Source organism: Microcebus murinus, chromosome 4 (genome assembly GCF_040939455.1).
Source record: "Microcebus murinus isolate Inina chromosome 4, M.murinus_Inina_mat1.0, whole genome shotgun sequence".
NCBI lineage: Eukaryota > Metazoa > Chordata > Mammalia > Primates > Cheirogaleidae > Microcebus > Microcebus murinus.
Genome location: NC_134107.1, coordinates 51,233,275 through 51,257,575, shown reverse-complemented (window position 1 = coordinate 51,257,575; position 24,301 = coordinate 51,233,275). Strand labels below are relative to the sequence as shown.

The following is a 24,301-nucleotide window of genomic DNA, read 5'->3' as shown; positions in this document are numbered from 1 at the left end:
CCACTGTTTCTTAAAGCTGAGTAGTACTCCATGGTATACATATACCACATCTTTTTAATCCACTCATGAATTGATGGGCACTTGGGTTGTTGCCACAGCTTTGCAATTGTGAATTGTGCTGCTATAAACATTCAAGTGCAGGTGTCTTTTTCATAAAGTGACTTTTGATCTTTTGGGTAAATGCCCAGTAGTGGAATTGCTGGATCAAATGGTAGATCTACTTGGATTGCTTTGAGGTGTCTCCATATTGCTTTCCACAGAGGTTGAACTAGTTTGCAGTCCCACCAGCAGTGTAGAATTGTTCCTCTCTCTCCGCATCCACGCCAGCATTTATTGTTTGGGGACTTTTTAATAAAGGCCATTCTCACTGGAGTTAAGTGATATCTCATTGTGGTTTTGATTTGCATTTCCCTGATGATTAGAGATGTTGAACATTTTTTCACATGTTTGTTGGACATTATTCTGTCTTCTAGTAGCCATTATTAATAGGAATTATGTGTTCCATTTTTAGCATAATTTTAAAAAGGCTGGAGACCATTATCATAAAATCTCCTTATTCATATTGTGATAACTTTAGCAAGTGCTATACTCTCTTTGAACTTTCTTCATTCTTCTAGAACCAAACTACTCCAACACGCATTCTGAATAGTAGCAATGAAAGGGAATTTGAGGTGAAGAGGAAGATGAGTAGTAATGCAGTTTTTGATAATACAGTGAATTTGTACTTTCAAAAATCTTCAGTTTTTCATTGTTCTAAATGAATTTTTATTCTGTTGTTTCCTCTCATTTCTTTCTCTCTTTTAAAAAAGTGAGTTTTATTAACTCTAATCTGATATGGATTTTGGTTTATTCAGGCTAAAATTATTTGGTAAAACATTTGTCTCAAAAAGAAAACAAGTGACATTCTTTTCAAATTCCCCAGAAGATCGCGTGGGACAATTATATAAAGCATTTGTGAAATTCACTCCAGTCACAACTGCTACTTTCCATTGCAAATTTATTTTCATACTATTATTTTCCAAGATGTTCTGACACTTGCTTTCTCTCTCTGAATGTTACTAGAGTTAGCTTAAGCTGGGAAAAATGAAAGACATATTTGTACTTATAACCATATGTCATTAACTATAAATAGATTTTTTTCACATAAAAACTTGCCCCAAAACTAGTTATTTCTTTAAACAAGTATGTTCCATTTCAAGTTCTTAAATATCCATTTTAAACTAACTATAAAATATTTACTTGAAGAAGAAAATAAATTGAGATGCCAATTTCCCAAACAACTTGTTTTCTTCACATCATGGTACTAGTTAACCTTATAAATTAATAAAGTATCCAAAAAGTTACAATGGATCAAGGGGAAAAAATGAGATTTACACAATGATCTCATCAGTGGAAAATAGGCCTTTCCAGGGAAGATACAAATTCTTTCTCCTAACTCAGTCTGCTATGGACATCGTTGAAAAGAAATCCCTTCAACTGTCCACTCAAAAAATAATCATTAAATAATTGCTTACTCCCATTATGTATTTTGCTAAGACAGTAGTTGTATCTCTGCTGAAAAGACTTTTTTTCAGTTTCAAGGATTTCTCCCAGAATACTGGGATACATTTGGAGCATGCCCTCAAGGAACTCTTTCAGTCTGGACAAATTAGACAAATACAAAGAGAAAGACCTTGGAATTTTCAGAATTCAGATTTCTGGTATCAAACATTCTCCGGACACAACAAAGACCAAAGACAAGCAGCAATTTGTAATGTTTCAGAGACATAGTTTGAATTAGGTATAAGGTCTGATTCTCTCTAAACCAGCACCTCAGAATCTTCATCTTTATGGAGCTATGCAGTTTCCTTTGTTGTTGCTTAAGTAATAACTCTTGTTAAGTGATTATTTTTCTAACTAAAATCCCCCTGAAGGAAAGGGGTATATACTTCTATGTTGCTAATGAGAGTATAAATCAACATACATTTCTGAAAAACATTTTAGCAATACACCTCAAAACTATTAAAAATGTTCTTTTGGCTTTCAGAAACAGCTGGAACACTATAATCAACAATAAGTTAGGGTATACTTTAAAATAACTATTAATAAAAGAGTGGAATTGGAACATTCCTACCACAAAGAACTGTTAAATGCCTGAGGTGACAGATACCCCAATTACCATGATTTAATGAATTCACACTATATGCCTATAGCAAAACATCACATGTACCCTATAAAAGTATACGATTATGTACCCATAATAATTAAAAAATAAATAAAAAGAAACAGCTGAAACCAGAAGTTTAGATGATATTTCCAAGTCTCTCCTCATTTTTTAGCTATCCTTGCCTCAGTTTATGTTCAATATTCACAGTCTCTAAACAAAGCAAGGAAAACACACATTGGCAGCCTCAACTTAGTCACGGTATCTTACCTTAGTCATCCTAACAGAAAAAGGCTTTCTTGTTTGTTCCAAAAGAAAAAACCCAGGCTCTAATTGGCCCAGATTACAGTAGAAGGTAAGGTAACTAGGACTGAAACTTTCCCTGGGACCACAGTGAATAGAAAACATGGTTCTCAAAGGAAGGGACACTGGTCAGAAAATAACAAATGTCCATATAAACATACACATCCTTTCACCTAGCAGCTCCACTTATAGGGATTAAAACTTATACTATAACTGTGTGCCAGATACAGTTTTAAGCACCTTACATAAAATAACTCATTTAATTTTCATTAACTCTATGAGCTATTAATAGATACTACTATTTACTATTATTCCATTTTATAGATGCAGAAACTGAGAAAGAAAAATTAAGTAACTTTTCTAAAGCCAGAACTACAAAGAAGCAAAACCAGGAATCAAACCCAGACTATCTGGCTCCATCCCACACTTTTAACCTCACTACTAACTACTAAACTTTACTGCCTCTCCTTTTATCTACTTATCCCAAGAAATTAAAGATAAATGCAAAAATTTAGCTAGAACAATTCTCACAGCACTATTTATAACTGCAAAAATTTGGAAACAACCAAATTGTCTAATCATAAGAGATTCATTGATAAAGTTATTATTACATTAGATTGTATATTAAAATGATTACATTTTTTAGCTAATAAAGATATTATATTTTATATATACAAAGTTAACCTTTAACAGTGTGGGGGTTACGAGCACAGACCCCCCCAGTCAAAAATCCATAATCCATATGTAACTTTTGACTCCCTAATAGCCTACAGTTGACCAGAAGCCTTACCAGTAACAGATTAACACATATTTTGTGTTATAAGCATTATATGCCGTATTCTTATAGTAAAGCAAGAGAAAAAAAATGTTAAGAAAATCATAAGAAAGAGAAAATATATTTACTATTCATTAAGTGGAAGTAGATCAGCATATAAAGATCTTCACACTTATCATCTTCATGTTGAGTAGTCTGAGAAGTAGGAAGAGGACAAGTTGGTCTTACTGTCTCAGGGGTGGCAGAAACAGAAGAAAATTCACATGTAAGTGGACCCATGCAGTTCAAACCCATGTTGTTCAAGGGTCAACTGTACACAGAATATGAAAACCACCAATAATATACAGTTAAGTTTTTAAAAAATTATATAAAGAGAAGATATGAACTTGTTTTTTTAACAGGTAAAATAGTACTAATGATACATATATACATATATGGATAAACACAAAAATCTCTGGAAAGAGATGTTAAAATGTCAGCAGGATATAACTTCATATCCATTGGAGTGACTATGATCAAAAAAACAGAGAGTAACAAGGGAGTAGCAATTGCAAAATCAACAAGAGCAATCTTGATTTCTTAGGAGAATGAGAAGTAGTTCACTCATTTGCCAATTATCAGCTACTCACACAACTTTCTCGAGTCTTACAACAATGTCTTCAATAACTTCAAATCTCATGACCCACAAGCACAAACAACCTGTGGCAAACATAGTGATTTCATCATACCATTTCTTTAAAATTATTCATTAAAAATAAACAATCCCTACAGCGAGCTTCTATGTTATATGTAAGTAGAAGAAAAGACTGTTTTGGTTTGGTTTTTGAATTTGATGCTTTGATAACTAATTATTCTGTTTAATTATTAGCAGAAAAAAACAGACCCATTATATATAAGGGAATAAAATGAAAGGGATAGGGCAGCTTTCAGAAATCATTACTTCAACTTAATTGTACAAATTAAATCAGTTTAGGATAGATGTTTTTGGACTGAAACTACTGTTTTTTAAAAACTGCTTCAACATTCATGCTTATTGAGTAAGAAAAATGGTATCAATATTTGTCCAGATGAAAATCAAACAGGAAATATATCAATTAAAAATAAATAAGTACATACTTCTACAGAATTTATTTTTCTTTTAAAAGAAACAGAAAAATCTGATGCTTATTTAGCTGTGCTTTGATTTGTACATGAATGTTATGACCATCTTTCTAGGTAACATCAAAGTTTTGTCAATGCCGGGACCATGGATGACAAACAGGTACAAAAACAAAGATGTCCTTTTCCATACTGTGTATGTGTGTATCTCTTCTTCTCATGCTGAATTCCAATATGGCAGACCAACTGGTGCTATAGTTTAAGGCCCTGGGTAAGAAATGGAATATCTCCTGAAGCACAGTCCTGGTATCAATCATCCATAAAAGAGACAGATCTTTGGGCAGAAAACTAGAACCAAGAAAGTGGACCTTAGATAGACTTGACAGGAAGGGACTGTCTGTGTGGCCCCCATTAAAGGCCTAGACTTAAGGAGACATGTTGATAGGAAACATGACCTTCATCATATGATGGTGGACCAGAAACTAGGCAGGATAGTACCCCTTAGGAGACCACAGACAGAAAATGAATAAACTTTACCTTGCAAACCAGACAACTAACTTTAAACTTACGCTCTGGTTTCACTGCCTTTTTGTTTTTAGCCTTTAGAAAAGTTTCACTTCAATGTTGCAACTGTGCCTCACCAAATGAAGGGATAAATGATTTGGCGGCAGGAGTCAGTTGAGCCAGGATGTAAAGAAAGTGGCACTCCATGAGATCACTGGAGAATTAGAAAAACTCGAGCTTTGAATTCAAGCCAATCCTTCCCATGTAGAAGTTTCTTTTCATTGACAATCTTGGAGACTGGGGTTTCATTTTATCAAGAGAACTAGGAAATTTCTGTACAGGTACCTAGAACCAAATTCACTGTGAAAAGGTCTGAAGATATAGGTATTATGGTCAAGAGTCAGCAAGTTTCTGTGATGTTTAAAATGTTTATAACAAGTACGTATTACTATAGTAAGTAAAACAGTTTCTAACAGACAGGTCAGTCGAAGCAACATGCAGATGAATGTGCAGGAACATATGCCAGGAATGTGCGACAGAACCATTGCAGTTATGAGTCAAAACTGGGTAGAAAAATAGATGAGCATAATTTCTAAATCACACTGACACAGAATTCAAGAACCATGCAGAAAGGATCAGTCAGAAACCAAGTCTAAGAGGAGGTAAAGTCAAGATGTGAGTAAAACAAAACACAGTTTGCAGAGAAGGGGTTGTGGGGAGAGACAGACAGACACCCCAGACCAGGAGTTCTCCAAGTACAGCCCGTAGGCCACATGCAGGTGGTTTTTGCCCGTTTGGTTTTTTACTTCAAATTAAGATATGTGCAGTGTGCATAGGAATTTGTTCATAGTTTTTTAAAAACTACAGTCTGGCCCTCCAACAGTCTGAAGGACAGTGAACTTGCCCCCTGTTTAAAAAGTTTGAGGACCCCTGCCCCAGACCATCAGTCTAAAATGTAAGGCAATTAACCTACTTCCTATGAAAGCACTTTTCCCAAGGTGCTGCTCCATTTGTGCTTGTAGTTATAAAAGCACAACAAGGCTTTTAAAATCTTTAGTGGTAATACCTTCGATTCCAAAACCAAAAAAGATATTTTATTCTCTGCTGAGGCATCTTGATGGCTAGGATGTCTATCTCCCCATTATTTCATACTTATACAATTTAAAACTAAAATATTTTAATTTATTTGTTGGGTGTACTGAACATTAATTTCCATGTTCTTCATTTATAAGATAAAATATATACCTTACAAAATTAAAATTACTTTTTACTATGTGACTTTTCATTAACTTTTATTCTATAGTTTAATATGCTTTCATTAAAAAAAAAAAAGGCTTCCAATCTTCTTCAGTTCCAAGGCTGCAAGAGAATCTCAAAACAAAACAAAAAAATCAATACACTAGAAAGGGTAAAACAAAAATTGTTTCTTGGGGTTAATACCTTAACAATTTACTCTTTCAAAATAACATTCTAACACAAAATAATATTCTATAGGCTCTATCCATTTTTTATTATATGTACCAGTGAAGATCCACAAAGTAACTTCTTAAGTCAACATTTCAGAGTGTGGAAAACAATGTGATGTCTCATTGCTATCTGTGAATTTACATGGTATTCATAATAGTAGAGATTACAATGTACTTAAGGTTTCAAAACTTGAAAATTCTCTTTGACTTGAAACTTCTCTCAAGTTTTGATCATAATAAGAATCAAAGCATTAAATTCAAGAAGATTGAAAAGAAGCACTTTTTTTTTTTTTTTTTTGAGACAGAGTCTCGCTTGTTGACCAGGCTAGAGTGAGTGCCGTGGCGTCAGCCTAAGTCACAGCAACCTCAAACTCCCGGGCTCAAGCAATCCTTCTGCCTCAGCCTCCTGAGTAGCTGGGACTACAGGCATGCGCCACCATGCTCAGCTAATTTTCTATATATATTAGTTGGCCAATTAATTTCTTTCTATTTATAGTAGAGACGGGTCTTGCTCTTGCTCAGGTTGGTTTCGAACTCCTGACCTCGAGCAATCCACCCGCCTCAACCTCCCAGAGTGCTAGGATTACAGGCGTGAGCCACAGCGCCTGGCTTGAAAAGAAGCACTTTTTTCTGAGATTATAACTGATAATCTTTTAACAGTGGTCAATTTGTATACTCTTTTACCTTCTACAAAGGACCTTACTGATAAGGCGAAAAAAATGTTTCTTACCATAATTAGGAATCCGAACTTACTGTTATACCAAAAAACAGCATCTGTGCTTTACAATAGAAAAATATTTTCAAAAGCATTTTCAAAAGTAGGTTCATGTTCCTGACTACCAAAGGTCTGTAGAAACACTTTTGAAGCTTCATCCTGTGTAACACGTTTTGTTTTATTTGTACTGATTTTTTTCATGGCTAGCTACCAAAATATCAAGAATTTCAAATACAGAGAGAAAGAGCAGAAGGACAAGAAAAACACAATGAAGAGTGACTGGCCTTTGAAAATAGTTGAAAAAAATCTATTTTAGCTGCTCTAATATAATTTTCATTTATTCCTTATCAGTTCCACTCTTCTGGTCCCAATATTTTCTAATCAAATTGAAGATCTACTCATTGTTTACCACTTTAGTGCCTGTGCCACTACTTACTGTTCCCTCACCTGAAAATCCCTTCCATATTCCTTTCCCTCACTCTTTTCCACCCCTCAGTCCCTATAATGTATTTATAGAAAAAAGTTTTGATTTTAAGTCAGAACATTGGGTTCAAGTCCCATTTAATCCCATTTAATTCCATTTATGATCCGTATGAACATGGGCAAATTATTAAGCCTTTATTCACCTTCAAGGATAAGTCACTGTGTTACTATGAAGAGTGAATGAGTTACTGTGAAAACACTCAATTTTTTTTTAAATGAATGAAGATTCGATCTTATAGTCTCTGCCTGTAAAGCAAGGGCCTAAAGAAATAAATGTAGGCTCTAACACTAGATCCCTATACCAGCATAATAATATGGAGAGAAAGGGTGGCACTAGAAAGTTAAAGTTAAAACAAAGAACATATACAAATATAAACCTTTCTGAAAACCATGTGCAAGGCTGGGCACAGTGGTTCACACCTATACCAGCAGTTGGAGAGGTCAAGGCAGGAGGATCGCTACAGCCTAAAAGTTAGAGATCAACCTGGGCAACATACAGACCCTGTCTCCAAAAAAAATTTTTTTAAATTAGCCAGGTGTGGTGGCACACACCTGTAGTCCTGGGTATTCAGTAGGCTGAGGCAGTGGGATCACTGGAGCCCTAGAGTTTAAGGCTGCAGTGAGCTATCATCACACCACTGCACTTCTCCAGCCTGGGCAACAGAGAAAAACCCCATCTCTTAAACAAAAAAGAAAAAGAAAAACTACGTACAAAGCTATATGTATATCTGTCTTACAAGAAATTCTTAACTTTTACAGCATGTTATTCACCCAAGTATTTAAGAGTGGATATTGTTTTAGTTTGTAATGTTGTGGGAATGATTTTCTTAAAAATATATTTGGCTTTGGAATTTATACAACTATTACAAAATTATTTTTTAAAAATTAAGTCTATTTAGACTGCTCTATCTAAATTTCCTATTATTTACAAAACAGCTATTATAATAAAAACTGCATGAACCATTGTGTTTGTAGTGGGTTGAACAGTATCCTCCAAAAATTCGTATCCACCCACGAGAATCTGTGACCTTATCTGGAAATAACGTTTTTGCAGATATAATTAGTTAAGGATCTTGAGATAAATTGCCCTGGATTTAGGAGGGCCCTAAATCCAATGACCAGTGTCTAGAGGAGAAAGGAGAGGGAGATTTGGACAAAGAATAACAGAGAAGGAGGCCAGGTGAAGAGAGAGGAAGAGATGAGAGTTATGTTGTCACAAATCAAAGAACACCTGGGGTCACCAGAAGCTGGAAGAAGGCAAGGAAGGATTCTTTCCTAGAGCTTTCAGAGGGAGTGTGGCCCTGCTGGGACCTTAATTTCAGACTTCTAGCCTCCAGAATTGTGAAAGAATAGTGTCTGAGTTTTATTTATTTATTTTTCATTTGTTTTGTTTGTTTGTTTGTTTGAGACAGGGTCCCAGTCTCACTCTATCATCCAGGCTAGAGTGCTAAAGTGCAATGGTGTCATCATAGCTCACTGCAACCTCAAACTCCTGGGTTCAAGCAATCCTCCTGCCGCTTCAGCCTCCCAAGTAGCTAGGACTACACGATTGCTCAACCATGCTGGCTAGTTTTTTTGGTTTTTCTTTTTTGTAGAGATGTATCTTGCTATGTTGCCCAGGCTGATCTTGAACTACTAGCCTCAAGCAATCCTTCTACCTCAGCCTCCCAAAGTGCTAGGATTATAGGTGTGAACCACCACGCCTGGCCATGTCTTTTGTTTTAATCACCAACTTTGTAATAATTTGTTATGGCAGCCCCAAGAAATATAAAGAATTAGAGAGCTAACCTGTAGCTGTTACACAATACATCATTAAGTACTGTTGTTAAGACATTTTAAAAAATGAGAATTGGCCAGGCGAGATGGCTCACTCTGATAATCCCAGCACTTTGGGAGGCCAAGGCTGGAGGATCAACTGAGGCAAGAAGTTCAAAACCAGCCTGGGCAACATAGCAATACCCCATTTCCACAAAAAAAAAAATTAAAAAACTAGCCAGGTATGGTGGTGTGCTCTTGTGGTTCTAGCTACTCAGGAGGGCAAGGTGGTAGGATCACTCAGGCCCAGAAGTTTAAGTTTGGGGCTGCAGTGAACTACGATCACACCACTGCACTCCAGTCTAGACAACAGAGCAAGACTCTGTCGATGAAAGAAAAAGAAAAAGTAAGGTTACTTCTCTCATACTTCCCTATAACAGTATTAACTTTCCCTTAAAACACAACTTTTTTCCTTTTCTCTTCTTAGTTAACAATCTTTTTGTTTCTACACTCCAGAACAATCAGTATCTGCAGAAATGTACACAATAAAAAATCTAACCTGTCTGAAATTTATTTAAATTTAAGCAGTTACATGAACTAGTTGCCTGTGCAAAATTACTTTTTCAGAAAAACAATGGAAGCCGGGAGTGGTGGCTCACTCACGCCTGTAATCCTAGCACTCTGGGAGACTGAGGCGGGCGGACTGCTCGAGCTCAGGAGTTCGAAACCAACCTGACCAAGAGTGAGACCCCGTCTTTACTATCAATAGAAAGAAATTAATTGACCAACTAATATATATAGAAAAAATTATCCAGGTGTGGTGGCACATGCCTGTAGTCCCAGCTACTCGGGAGGCTGAGGCAGAAGGATCACTTGAGCCCAGGAGTTTGAGGTTGCTGTGAGCTAGGCTGATGCCATGGCACTCACTCTAGCCTGGGCAACAAAGCAAAACTCTGTCTCAAAAAAAAAAAGAAAAAGAAAAACAATGGAAACTTAGATATAACAGAAAAAAATGTTTCTGAAAAATTCTATGATGAAGACATTGATAACAGGAAAAAACAAAGTAATTATGAACTTATAAAAGTTAATTTTCCTTCACACTGTAAATTATATTTAAGAATTTTAAATGAATAGCCCTTCATAAATAATTTTATAACCCAAAACATTGCTAGAACTCAGCAATAACAAGGCATTAAATCTTACAATATTTAATGATCTCAGTTTTGACCATGACAAATGTTTTTATATTAAGAAATACTATTTCAGCAACACAATGATTTTGATCAATGATTTCACTTTTATAATAGCTTTTAATAAAAATGATCTTCATCATATTGGGGTCTATAATATATAAATTAATCTATAACTGGGAAAAAATTGCTGCTCAAAAAGTTATTTCAAGAGGTTAAGTTTCTTAGAATTCACTATTTAGATAGTAGTCCCTAAAATTTAAAACCTTACCCTGAAATTTCTTAACACACATCACCACTGTCTTTTCCTAATACCACCCTGTCCATCAGTGCTAAATTCATATGTAGATTTCCAGTTCTGTTATATGACTACATGACTTGTCACCTCTCACAATGTCTTCATAGCTGATTAGTGACATTTAATGTATATCATTATAGACTATAGGTTTAGCATCCCTTATCTGAAATGCTTGAGACCAGAAGGGCTTCACATTTCAGATTTTTTTTAGATTTTGGAATATTTGCATTATACTTAACTGACTGAGCATCCTAATCCAAAAATCCTACATCCAAAATGCTTCAATGAGCATTTCCTTTGAGTGTCATGTCAGTGCTCAAAAAGTTTCAGATTTCAGAGCATTATGGACTTCAGATTTACAGATAATCAATCTATATCTCCAAGACTAATGGAATGGCAATTTTATTTTCCAAAGTACACACTCGTTAGAGGGGAAGAATCAGGGCTGGACTGATGTATTTGCATTCTGAATACATGTGCTTGAGACCCCCCAGCCCTAAGAAACTTTATTCCTAGATCTGTCCCCACCCACTTCAGCATCAATTGCTCTCATTCCATTAATTTCCATTATTCTGCCTTCATTTATGCTCACATCTATTCTATACACTTTTTAAAACTCTCTGTGGACCTTACTATTTCTGCAATACAACAAATATGGCTTACTGAGCCCCAATAAGCCAGACAACTCTAGGATACAAAATATAGGCATTTTACTCTAAAAAAAAACTTCCAAATTTTTCCAGATATTCTTATCTTTCAAATCAGATTACTCAAACAAATAGTCTTAATCTGCTGCCTCCACTTCCTAGCTTTTATTCTGCTAAAGTTCTTCAATTTGGTTCAAACACAACATTCCAGCTGAAACAATTCAAGGTAAAGCTATCCTTGATAGCAATTCTCAAAAGATAGCATGATATACTAGAGTACAGGTGTGAGAAAACATCTAGACTATGGCTTGCCACTCAATAGCTGTGTAATTATTCACAAGTAACAACTGGGGATTGGGTGTTGGAGGGTTCACTGGTTCCTCCTTATCCATAAATTGGATAGAAACAGATGACCTATAGAGTTACCTTTCAAGTCTAACATTTTGTAAAATACAAAGCTCTTCATTAACTCCTCATCTCACTGATCTCTATCTGCCACACCTGACAGAACTATTCCCTTTCTATGACTCTCAATTCTGATCTCCTCTCCGTGTTATCTGGATTTAGATTAGCTATATAAAACAAAAACTCAGATTTCTAGCAGTTTAAACATACAGGATTATAGTTTCTCATGTTAAAAATAAATAAATTCAGAGGGCAGCTATCTATGTCCACTTTAACAATCCCACTGTAAGTCATTAGGGACTCAGGTTCTTTCTGGATTTTTGCTGATATCCCTAGGGTTTGGGCCCTTATCTACTTGGTCCAAGATGGCTGCTGAAGCACCAGCCTTTATATTAATAATAGAATGCCAGTCTCAGGAAAAAGAAAAGCTAGGAAGGCATACCCTCATCCTTTAAGAATACTTTCGGAATACTGCAGTCATCATTTCCACATTCATCCAAATGGCTAGAACACATTCATATATTTACACCTTTTAGAAACCTGAAAACAGTCTCTCTTTGGCATATCCATATAACTAGCCAAAATTAGGGCTTCTATCACCATCGAGGAGAAAAATTGCTATTGGGGAGAAAATAGTGTCTAATGCAAAATCTCCAAACCCTTCTTCTGTGGTTGCTTATCTTTTCCATCCTCTTAGCAATGGTGTTTCCCAAAGACTGGTCCTTGGTCCTCTTTTTTTCCCTTTATGCCTACTTCCTGAAGGCACATATGCAATGTCATAGCTCTAGCTACTCTAATGACTCTTAAGTCTTTGTACTGCCTCCCTACCTATCCCATGTTTCGAAGTCTCCACTTGGATGAAGACTTCCAAAATAAACCCCATTCTCTTCCAAGTCCACAAAGACAAATAAGTAATTTTAAAAGACAATCATTTTCAATCTTCCTACTTAAGTCACAGCATCACAAGTACCCCAAACCTTCAGGTTTGCAATTTTGAGGTTGCCTCTGACTCCACTTTCCATTTCCCACAAGCCACAAATCACAGGTCATATTGAGCTTCTAAAAAGAAATGAAATAAACTGTACTACATGAGGTTTATACAGCATACGACTTGGGATATACATTCATCAAACTGACTGGCTTTGGCCCCCCACAACTCTAATATTCTAAAGTCATTATCCTAATTATCAAATCCATGAGTCTATTTTTAGTCCTCATTATACATGACTTCTTCAGAGCATGTCATTTATTCATCATTTCTTCCTCCTCCTCAAAATTCTCTACACCCAGAGTTTCCTTGATATCATATCATACTATCTTGGTTCTCCTTGCTAGACCTCTGACTACTCCTAGTCCATATCCTTGCTGCTGCTACTGCTACTTTATCTACATTTTGAATACTTTTTCTCTGAGTACAATTCTGAGGCCACTCTTCTTTTCACTCTACACTCATTTCCTGAGCAATCTCATTCTTTACATATTTGACAATCAGCTGGCTATTCATAATTGCCAAGTTAAATCTCTAATCTTCACTTCTCTCCTTACCTTCTAACCCATATATCTAAAACACCTAAATGGAATCTCTACCTTGATTATCATCACCTTTAATTTAACATGTCTAAAACTACCCTCAGCATTTTCCTTCTCTCATCAAAATTCATTCCTTCTCCTGAATTTCCTATTTGCATTCATAGCATCATCATCACTCACCCAATTACCCAGTCTATTCTTTCTACTTTACCACTTACATTCATTATTAAATTTCACTAATTTGAGCTTCCAAATTTCTCTAGGATTCATACTTTCCATTTCCACAGTAAAAGCTCTTGAGTTTTCTCATATTAGTCTTTCTCCCTTCAGTTCACTGCCATTTGAGTCACATTTCTATATTGTTTGTTGCTTTTCAAGAACCTTGATTTTTCAACAGACCCACTATCTCAGAGTCAAGGCTAAATTCTATAGCCTGATATACGGAGCTTTTCACAATCTGACCCCAACCCACTCTAGCATCAAAGCCTACGTCAATTCATATTTACACTTCTCTCCATTCCTGTACAAGACATTCACACATACACACACAAACACACACACACACATTTTTCTCTCTGCCTGTAATCTCCTCTATCCTACAGGACAGGGATCCTCAAACTTTTTAAACAGGTGGCCAGTTCACTGTCCCTCAGACCATTGGAGGGCCAGACTATAGTTTAAAAAAAACTATGAACAAATTGAAATGAAAAATGAATGAAAAAATGAAAAAAAACAAATTCCTATGCACACTGCACATATCTTATTTTGAGGTAAAAAAAAAACAAATGGGGCCGGGCATGGTGGCTCACACCTAGCACTCTGGGAGGGCAAGGCGGGTGGACTGCTCGAGGTCAGGAGTTCAAAACCAGCCTGAGCAAGAGCGAGAAACCGTCTCTACTATAAATAGAAAGAAATTAATTGGCCAACTAAAAATATATAGAAAAAATTAGACGGGCATGGTGGCGCATGCCTGTAGTCCCAGCTACTCGGGAGGCTGAGGCAGCAGGATTGCTTGAGCCCAGGAGATTGAGGTTGCTGTGAGCTAGGCTGACGCCACAGCACTCACTCTAGCCTGGGCAACAAAGCGAGACTCTGTCTCAAAAAAAAAAAAACAAACAAATGGGCAAAAACACCTGCATGTGGCCCTCGGGCCATAGTTTGAGGACGCCTGCTATAGGATGTATGCATCCCATACAACTTGGTTAAACATCACCTCTCATAAGAAGCCGCCTCTTTCCCTTAATAAAGTGGGTCCACCCTATTCACTTATCATTACTTATTTCAAGATTGTCTCCATTAATGACTAAGCTAGGAATAGAGTTTTACTTTTTGTTGTTTTTTTTTTTTTGAGACAGAGTCTGGCTCTGTTGCCCAGGCTAGAGTACCGTGACATCAGCCTAGCTCACAGCAACCTCAATGTCCTGGGCTCCATTGATCCTACTGCCTCAGCCTCCCTAGTAGCTGGGACTACAGGCATGCGCCACCATGCCCAGCTAATTCTTTATATAAAGATTTTTTTTAGTTATCCAGCTAATTTGTTTCTATTTTTAGTAGAGACCACGGGGGGGGGGGGGGGTCGTCTCACTCTTGCTCAGGCTGGTCTCGAACCCCTGAGCTACAACAATCCGCCTGCCTCAACCTCTCAGAGTGCTAGGATTACAGGCATGATCCACGGCACCTGATCTAGAGTTTTACTCTTTACTCATTTATTCTAACTTAGCACAACGTCTGGAAGGCAATAAATATTTGTCAAATCAATGAATCCCAAATGGTTCTTGAAAGTTGGCAACAAACAGCAACTGGGAAATTCCAACTACTTCAATATAGAACAGGAGTAGGAGAGAAAACTCAGGCTATGTATTAATTACAATGGTTTTATAATAATCAATTATCAATTTTTAAAATGTCTCCAAATGTGATATTTCAGATAGCATACATAAATTTACATTTTAGCTTACCTCACTTATACTGCTTAAGTAAAACTGATTAGATATCTAAGAAACATTTCAATGCTTTCCCTAATATACTTATGCAGATTAACATGAAAAAATACAAGAACTTCAAATGATTATCATACTTGACTCCAGATCAACTATCATCAAGATAAAATGGATTAATTCTAAATGTATTAATGGATAGAAGTAAACAAAAAGGAAAAAAATAAAGGCATAGAAGGAAATTAACACAGGTGGTCATTATCAATTTTTCTTGGACCAATCTCAGTTAAAAAAAGTAAAAACAAGAAAAATAGAGTTGGCTAAATAATTTCATCTATCAGAAACTAATAAAATTTCCTAACTATTCTGCCATAATACATAGGAAAAGTCAAGAAAATAAAGTCTTAATTTCAAATTATCAAAATCAAGCTGTCACAAAAATCAGTGATTTTCAATCTATGTTCTCCTTAGCATGATTGCAGCATTATGAGAACACAAAACTGGAAATAAGCCGAATGTCCAATGATAAAGTGAATGATGAAGTGAATACACCCACAAGATGTAATAATTCAGCCATTAAAGATTATATTTTTCTGAAATTTTATAGAATAAGCTTTCCCCATATCATTAATGTTTTTTAATACTAAGGGTATCTTCTATCTTCCTTACAGCTTTTTTAAGTTAAACTTTTTGAGATAGTTGTAGATTTATACACAGCTGTAAGAATTAATGGCGGAACCATATACCCTTTACCCAGTTTCCCCCAATGGTGACGTCTTAAAAAATTATATTACAATATGACCACCAGGATATTAAACAATCGACCAATCTTACTTAGATTTCCCCAGTTTTACTTGTACTTACTTGTGGTTGTGTGTCTATTAGTTCTGTGCAATTTTATCACATATGTAGATTCATATATCTACCACCCAGTCAAAATATAAAACATTTCTATCACCACAAAAATCCCCCCATTATCCTTTCATAACCACATCCACATTCAACCCTTCTCTTTATAGCTTTTCTCCCCACATTTTAAACAACTGTGTGTTCATTCACTATATCTTTATTAAACACTCACTATGTGCCAAGAACCCTTCTTTCTATACTATTCAAACAATATGTATTAACTCTTTTTTCCAGTTTGTAAAAACAATTTTATAAAAGACAAGGCCTTTTTTTTCTTTTAATCCAATTTTAAAATAGAAATATTTAAAGACTCAACTGAAAGTACTGTTAATTGCAAAAACACTTTTGGAACAAAAATAGTGTATTGGTTGAATAATTCCAGAACACTCTGGTATTACACAGACATTTCAGTAACATTTTATCATAATGTGACTAGCTTTTACAGAGATTTAGGTAATAAAACCATATTAACTCCTGAAAAAAAGCAATATAATATGTAACAAAGGTTTGCAGAATCAATTAGATTTATTCTTCATTTGTAATTTAACAAGAACATAGATTTAGTGAATTTTTTTCCAATAAGTTTTTTTTGTTTTTTTTTTTTTTTGAGACAGGGTCTCACTTTGTTGCCCAGGCTAGAGTGAGTGCCGTGGCGTCAGCCTAGCTCACAGCAACCGCAAACTCCTGGGCTCAAGCGATCCTCCTGAAATGTCTGTGTAATACCAGAGTGTTTTGTAATTATTCAATGCACCACCATGCCCGGCTAATTTTTTGTATATATATATATATATATATATATATATATATATATATATATATTTTTTTTTTTAGTTGGTCAATTAATTTCTTTCTATTTTTAGTAGAGACGGGGTCTTGCTCAGGCTGGTTTCGAACTCCCAACCTCGAGCAATCCGCCCGCCCCGGCCTCCCAGAGTGCTAGGATTACAGGCGTGAGCCACCACACCCGGCCTTTCCAATAAGTTTTTACAGGGGGTTTTACATAAACAGGACTACTGAAATGATACAAATCAAGATGTGAGCATTAAGCCGGGCGTGGTGGCTCACGCCTGTAATCCTAACACTCTGGGAGGCTGAGGCGGGTGGATTGCTCAAGGTCAGGAGTTCAAAACCAGCCTGAGCAAGAGCAAGATCCCGTCTCTACTATAAAAATATAAAGAAATTAATTGGCCAACTAATATATATATATATATATATAAAAAAATTAGCCGGGCATGGTGGTGCATGCCTGTAATCTCAGCTACTCGGGAGGCTGAGGCAGGAGGATCGCTTGAGCCCAGCAGTTTGAGGTTGCTGTGAGCTAGGCTGATGCCACGGCACTCACTCTAGCCTGGGCAATAAAGTGAGACTCTGTCTCAAAAAAAAAAAAAAAAGATGTGAGCATTCAGACAACTAAGTGAACAAACACCTAAAAAGTGGTCCAAATTAAAATATCTGCTCTTCAAAAGACACTGTTAAGAAAATGAAAAGATACGCTACAGACTAGAATACCTGCACAACACCTGATAAAGACTTGTATGTAGAATTAGAAAAAAACAACTCAATAATAAGTCAAATAACTCAATTTTAGAAAGACAAAAGTTTGATCACTTTACAAAATATATACGAATGATAATATGAACATGAAAAGGTGTTTAACATCAATAGTCACCAGGAAAATGAAAATTGAAACCACAATGAGATACTACTACATATCTACTGGAATAGCTTAATTTTTAATTTTTAGATAAAAACAAATATTGTATTGTATACTTGAAATCTTCTAAGAGAGATCTAAAATGTCCTCACCACACACACACAAAAAAGGTAACCATGTTAAGTGATGTATATGTTAATTAGCTTGATTGTGGTAATTATTCCACAATGGACACATATATCAAAACATCATGCTATACACCATAAATATGTGCAATTTTTATTTGTCAATTATACTTCAATAATGCTGAGGGGAACAAGATTTCTAAAAATAAATAAAAGATTAACTGAAACTGTCATACATTGCTGCTGAGAATGTAAAATGGCACAGTCAATTTGGAAACAGTTTGGCAGTTTCATATAAACAAACATTTATCATGACCCAGCAATTCTTCTCTTAAGTATTTACCCAAGAAAAATGAAAACATATGACCATACGAACATTCAAAGATCTGTATGCAAATGTTCAGAACAACTTTGTTCATAATAGACAAAAACTAGAAACTCAAACGTCCTCCAACTGGTGAATGGATAAACAAATTGTATTACACTCAGCAATAAAAAGGAACAACTACCAATAATACAACATGGATAAATCTCAAGTGTATGATTCTACATGAAAAAAGCCAGACATTAAAAACTGTACAATTCTATTTATATGACATTCTAGAAAAGACAAAGACAGAAAACAGATCAGTGATTGCCAGAGGCTCCAGAGGGAACTGAATGTAAAGGGACATGACAGAACTTTTTGGAGGAAATGTTACATATTTTTATTTATATATATATATAGAACAAGTTTGAGGTTTAAGGATTGCTAGAGCCTCAAACTCCTGGGCTCAAGCAATCCTCCTGCCTCAGCCTCCTTAGAGGCGGGAATGACAGACACACACCACCACACCCAGTTAATTTTTCTATTTTTTGTAGAAATGAGGTCTTGCTTAGGCTGGTCACAAACTCCTGACCTCAAGCAATCCTCCCACCTTCGCCTCCCAGCGTGCTAGGACTGCAGGTATTAGCCACAGCACCTGCCATAGTCGCTATCGTAATGCATACATTTGTCAAAACTCATTTAAAGGTTCACCTAAAAGAGTAAATTTTACAGCATGTAAATTATACTTCAATAAACATGACTAAACAAAAATTATCCCAAGTTAAAAAAATTATATATTTCACTACTGATATTCTACAATTTATACAAGCTTTTGGATTTTCTTACTTAAAAAAAATAGTCTTCCCTTTCCTTGCTGTTGGAAGGGCAGTTCTCACAGTAGCCCTGGAGCAGAGGTGAGGCTTATGGAAGCCCTAGTGAGCTAAGGAGGGAATTCATGTGGTAGGGAAATGGCCAAAATGTATTTAGTCATAACCTGAGAGTCAAGGCAGGAGGTAAACTGGCAGAGGGTACTGGGGTGCAAACAGAGGAGGATGTCTTCCAATGAAAGCAGCCCACCACGGGCTATCAGAGCCTGAGGGTGTTGAGAAATGTGTCTGTAGACAGTGGGGAGATTAGTATGGGGAGCCAGAGCAAGTTAGGGAGAGTTTCCCAGTACTGAGGCATCCTGGTATGGACTCTTAGATCCTTGACAGGGGTAGAGGGATAGGAGAGATGGAATGAAGAAGCTAAGCCCCAGGAGGGAGAGAAGTGAGTAGTAGTGAAAGTGGGAGACTGAACAAATAAGTAAATACATTAAGGATAATGGAAACCAGATTTCTCACTGTCAGAGAACACGACAATATGAAAAGGGAGAAAATGAGAATGGACCCTGGATTATTTGACTTAAATAGGAGGTATCAGTGTGTGAATTCATAGTTTTCAATACATATAGATAAGAAATATAGACGTCAATGTGTATGTATATACATACATATATTCCCCCAGCTCCAACCATTAAGAGGGCCTGGGAGTAGTAACAACCCACCAGCAATAAATACATAAGCACTGACATCTTAGCTTCTAAAGGTTATTCTCCACAAAAAGGAACCAGGGATCCCTAGCGAAAGGGCTGATTCCAGGGCCAATACAGGAAAAGTACAAGACAAGCCGGGAACACCTTCTCATGCTTCTAGTGCCAAAAGGGAAAAAGACATTCTCAAAGAATAATAGAGACATGTCATAAGAACACAGAAGCCAGCTTGAATAGCTCTCATTAGCCAAATGAGGAGCAATTTGAATATCAAAATAAATAGTGCTACGGTCTGAATGCTTGTGTCCCCCCTCAAAATTCATTAAAATCCTAACGCCCAAGGTAATGATATTAGGAGGTGTGGCCTTTGGGAGGTGATTAGATCATGGGGATGGAAGCCTCATTAATGGGATTAGTTCCCTTAGTAAAGAGACCCAAGAGAGCTCATTTGCCCCTCAGGCCATGTGAGGTTAAAGTGAGAACATAGTTGTGAGGAAGCAGGCCCTCACTAGACACCCAATCTGTCCCAGCCTTAATCTTGGACTTCCAGCATCTAGAACTGTGAGAAATAAATTTCTATTGTTTATAACCCACCCAGTCTGAGGAACTTTTGTTATAGCAGCTGGAACAGATTTGAGACAAATAGTAACAGAATATAATCCACTAAAAAAAAAACAGAAAACCACGAATCTATGTAGACAACAAATAAATGACTACATTAAAAGTTTGGTGAGGAACAAGATGTTAACATAGTTTCAAAGTACTCCTCACAAAAACAATTAAGTATTAACTTTATAGTAGAGATGCCTAGCAGACATTGCTTATATCAAATAATCAAAGTGAAAATCACCAATAGTGAGACAAAGTAAACTTGTACACCACCTGACAGGATGCAATGATCATCAGTTCTGTGATATTCTCTGTCCAAGTGCATAACCTGTATGTATCTAATCATGAGGAAATAGACAAATCCCAAGTTATGGGGCATTCTGCAAAATAACTGACCTATAATTGTCAAAAGTGTCAAGGTCATGAAAGAAGATGAAGGAACTATTCCAAACTGAAGGAGTCTAAAAGAGACACAACAAATGAATGCAACACATACTTCTGAACTAGATCCTTTTAAGAGTAAAGAGATGAATAGCACAATCAACAAAACTTGAACCAGTCTGAGAACTAGATGGAATACTGTATCAGTGTTAATTTCCTATTTTGATGATTGTACTGTGAATATGTAGAGGAATATTCTTGTTTGTAAAAAATGCACACTAAAACATTCTGGGGTGATAGGGCATCAGGTCAGCAGCTTCCTCTCAAATTATTGTTGGAGGGGAGGAATTCTTTGTACCATACTTGCAACTTTTCTGCAAGTTTGTTGCTATTTTAAAATTGTTTAGAAGTGTGGGAAGAGGGACAGCAGTCCTTAAAAACTAAACAAGAGGCAGGGCCCAGCAGCTCATGTCTGTAATCCTAACACTTTGGGAGCTGAGGTGGGAGGAGTGCTTGAGGCCAGGAATTTGAGACCAGCCTGAACCAGAGTAAAAGACCTCGTTTCTACCAAAAAAAAAAAAAGAAAAAGAAAGAAAAAAAAGAAAAATTAGGTGGTACATGCCTGTAGTCCCAGCTACTCTGGAGGCTGACGAAGGAGAATCTCTGGAGCTCAGGAGTTTGAGGGTGCAGTGAGCTATGATAATGCCACTCCACTCTAGCCAAGGTGACAGAAAGAGACCCTGTCTCAAAAAAACAAAGTTAAAAAAAAACAAAACTGTGATTCACCACACTTCGTCGTGGTAGGAAAGAGACATCAGACTATGCAAAATTACTAGGAAATAATATAAAATCCTGCTGCCAGAAGATACTTCAAATATAGCCCCACCCCTTCTCTTAACTGACCTCAATCAGGTCATAAGTGGTGAGGGATAAAAGAATATGAAAGGTTACCACTAAAGGAGAGAAAGTTCTGAGGAGAGGAATAATGAAAGGCAATGGACCAAGAGTGGGTAGAACAATGGTATTCTGATGCTACCAATGGGTATTACCATCAACAAAACACAATCTCAGCATCTTCTCTGAAAAATGAAGTGGGCTGTACAGCTGATATCTAAAATTCCTTGCAAATGTGAGACTAGAATTACCCTGAAATAGAAGTGTTTCCTCTTGTTCTCTGAGAATTCTTACTGCTAAATTTTTTAAAAAGTGTTTCCCCAGATCAATTTGCTACATTATGCTTAGCTATATAGTAATACAGAAGAATACAAACCCAAAAATAAATGTGTCTAAAGCCAGAATTCTTAAGCTGTGTAAGTCCACCGGTTAGAGTGTAAAATGCAATCCGTTTGCCAAAATGTTCCTCACGGAGAAAATTTTGTAACGAATGAAAAAAACAGTTAAAACACACATTAAAGTGAAACAAGATCATCTTCAGCGGTCAGCTGGCTGTCCTTACTTAAAAGACATTCGTCTTTCTGAAATGTCTGTCACATTTGTCCTAAAAGAACAGGGAGCATTTCCTAGACATGTTTAAAAGTACAAAGAATCCTTTCCCCTTCCCCGGTACAGCGCATTCACTGGGGCGGTCACTAGGCCCCCAACAGCGCCAGGGTGAGGTAGCACTGGACTCTCAGCACTTCCTTTCGGAGAGGACAGCCCCCTGCGTCACTGGTTACTCACTCAGGATGCAGGGCAGAAGTTTATCCCCGAGGAACTTAGCACAGTTGGCTCCCGCCCTCCCAGCCCTGCGGTCCTGGGCCCAAACGCGGGGCACTGCCCCTGGTACCCGGCCGACTCCAGAGACTGGGTCGCGGCACCCAGACTCGCCCTCGGCTGGCCCAGCTGGTCCGCCAGGGCCTGGGCAGACGCGGCCTTTTCTCTCCACCGCCCGCCGGGCTGGTCCCTCACGCCCACCACGAGGCTCAGCCCCGCCAAGAAGGCCCGGCACCGACCGCCGGCTCCTCGGCGGCCCGGCCCGGCTCGGCCCTCCCCGCCTCCCGGCCTCGACGCCCGGCCCCGCAGAGCCCACTGGACAGTGGCCGGGGGGCGGGGAGGCGGGGGCGGCGCCCGCCCCACACCCTTACCTGGCTTCTCGTGGTCGTAGCCTACCACGATGAAGTAGTCGGCCAGCCGGGCCATGACCGCCACCGCCGCGCCCGGGAAGCGGGTCCCCGTCGCCGCCCTCGCCGCCGCCGCCCACTCGGCCCGGGAGGGCTCAGCATTTTCCGTGCAGCAGCAGTAGCGGCAGCGGCGGCACTTCAGCCATGTTTGACAACCGAGGCGCGCTCTGCGCCTGCGCGGCGTCTCGAGCCCGCTCCTCCCCACCCCCACCCGCGCTGGTTCAGTGGCCCGGAGCCCGGCGGCGAGCCCACCCCCACTCTGGGCGGGAGGCAGGACTTGCGGGGCTTGTGGGGCGAGCGGCCGGGCGGGTTCCCGCCGTGCGCCACCACCGCAGCCGCTGGAGGTGGTTCGCTTTGAGGCCTGGCTGCCCCTTCACGGCCTCTCTCCCTCTCCCTATTTTTCCTAAAGCAGGAGTCCTTGTTTCCGCCTTCTCTATTCTTTCCTTTGGGGTTTAAGAGAATGGACAGGGAGAGTTGAGGGGTCACTTAGAAAGTTTGCTGCTTCGGCTGCTCACCACCACCACCAAAGATGAGATTCTCCCGCTCTCGGCTGGAAGCAAGGAATTTGCACCGCCAGGGCTTTTGCTGCACGTTTCCTGTTTATGTTGTGCAGATGGGAATTTTAGAAACATGCCACCAAGCAGGCGGGGGAGGGAGAGGCTTTTGCGCAATCCTCAAAGGCGCCTCGGGTTTCAGTGCCGGGTGGGCCGGGGGCGGTCGGCCTGGGCTTCCCCCGGAGCCTGGGGGAGCCAGATTCCACCGAGGAACGCGGCATCCCCGGGATCCTCCTGAACTGGGCTGGTCTCTCCCTGGGGGGCCCCGCCCGCCTCGCCTTGCTTCCCTTGCTGCGGTGCAGCCGGAGCAGGTGGTAGCTTCCAACTTCCCTGCTCAGACTCGAAATAAAATGAATTAGTGGATCTCATCATCCAGTCTCAGGATTATCTAAGTCGCTTGCTTTTCTGTTGAACCTCCTGTTGATCGTTTCGAATTTGGCTGGTGCGACATTCAGATGAGCTTACTGTACCATTCGTTAACAAAAATGAAGTTTTAATAGTAGAATATGTACACGTGGTAAAGCAGAGATTTGGAAATCTCCATGGTTAGGAAGTTATCTTTGTGGTTGCTTATCACTGCTCACCATTAATTGAGGGTTTGATCCTTCACATTATAAGAGCTCTTAGCAAAGTGTCTAGAATGTAGTAGGTGCTTAACCAATATTTTTAATCAGTAAGTTAGCGATTTTCCCCCAACTACCACCAAGAAGCTACAATGGCTCTAACTCTGAACTGAGAGTCCAGAGAGTTGCCATCTCAGCTACTGAAGTTTTATTATGCAGAAATTGACTATTTCCCCTTTCTGTGCCACACTTTTCATCTACAAATTCTACAGGTTGGGCTGCACTGGAAGAACTGAAAC

General features: G+C 38.3%; 1 protein-coding gene across 2 annotated transcripts in view; it reads right to left on the bottom strand.

The window, feature by feature from the left end:
• SBF2 (SET binding factor 2) overlaps window positions 1-23,074 on the bottom strand; it is a 432,597-nt gene extending 409,523 nt beyond the window's left edge. For both annotated transcript variants that reach the window (XM_020286579.2, XM_020286580.2), the window contains exon 1: window positions 22,850-23,074. In XM_020286579.2, the coding sequence (XP_020142168.2) occupies window positions 22,850-22,904 (55 nt within the window). In that variant the 5' untranslated portion in view covers window positions 22,905-23,074. The remainder of the gene's footprint in view (window positions 1-22,849) is intronic.
• Window positions 23,075-24,301: the final 1,227 nt, after the last annotated feature.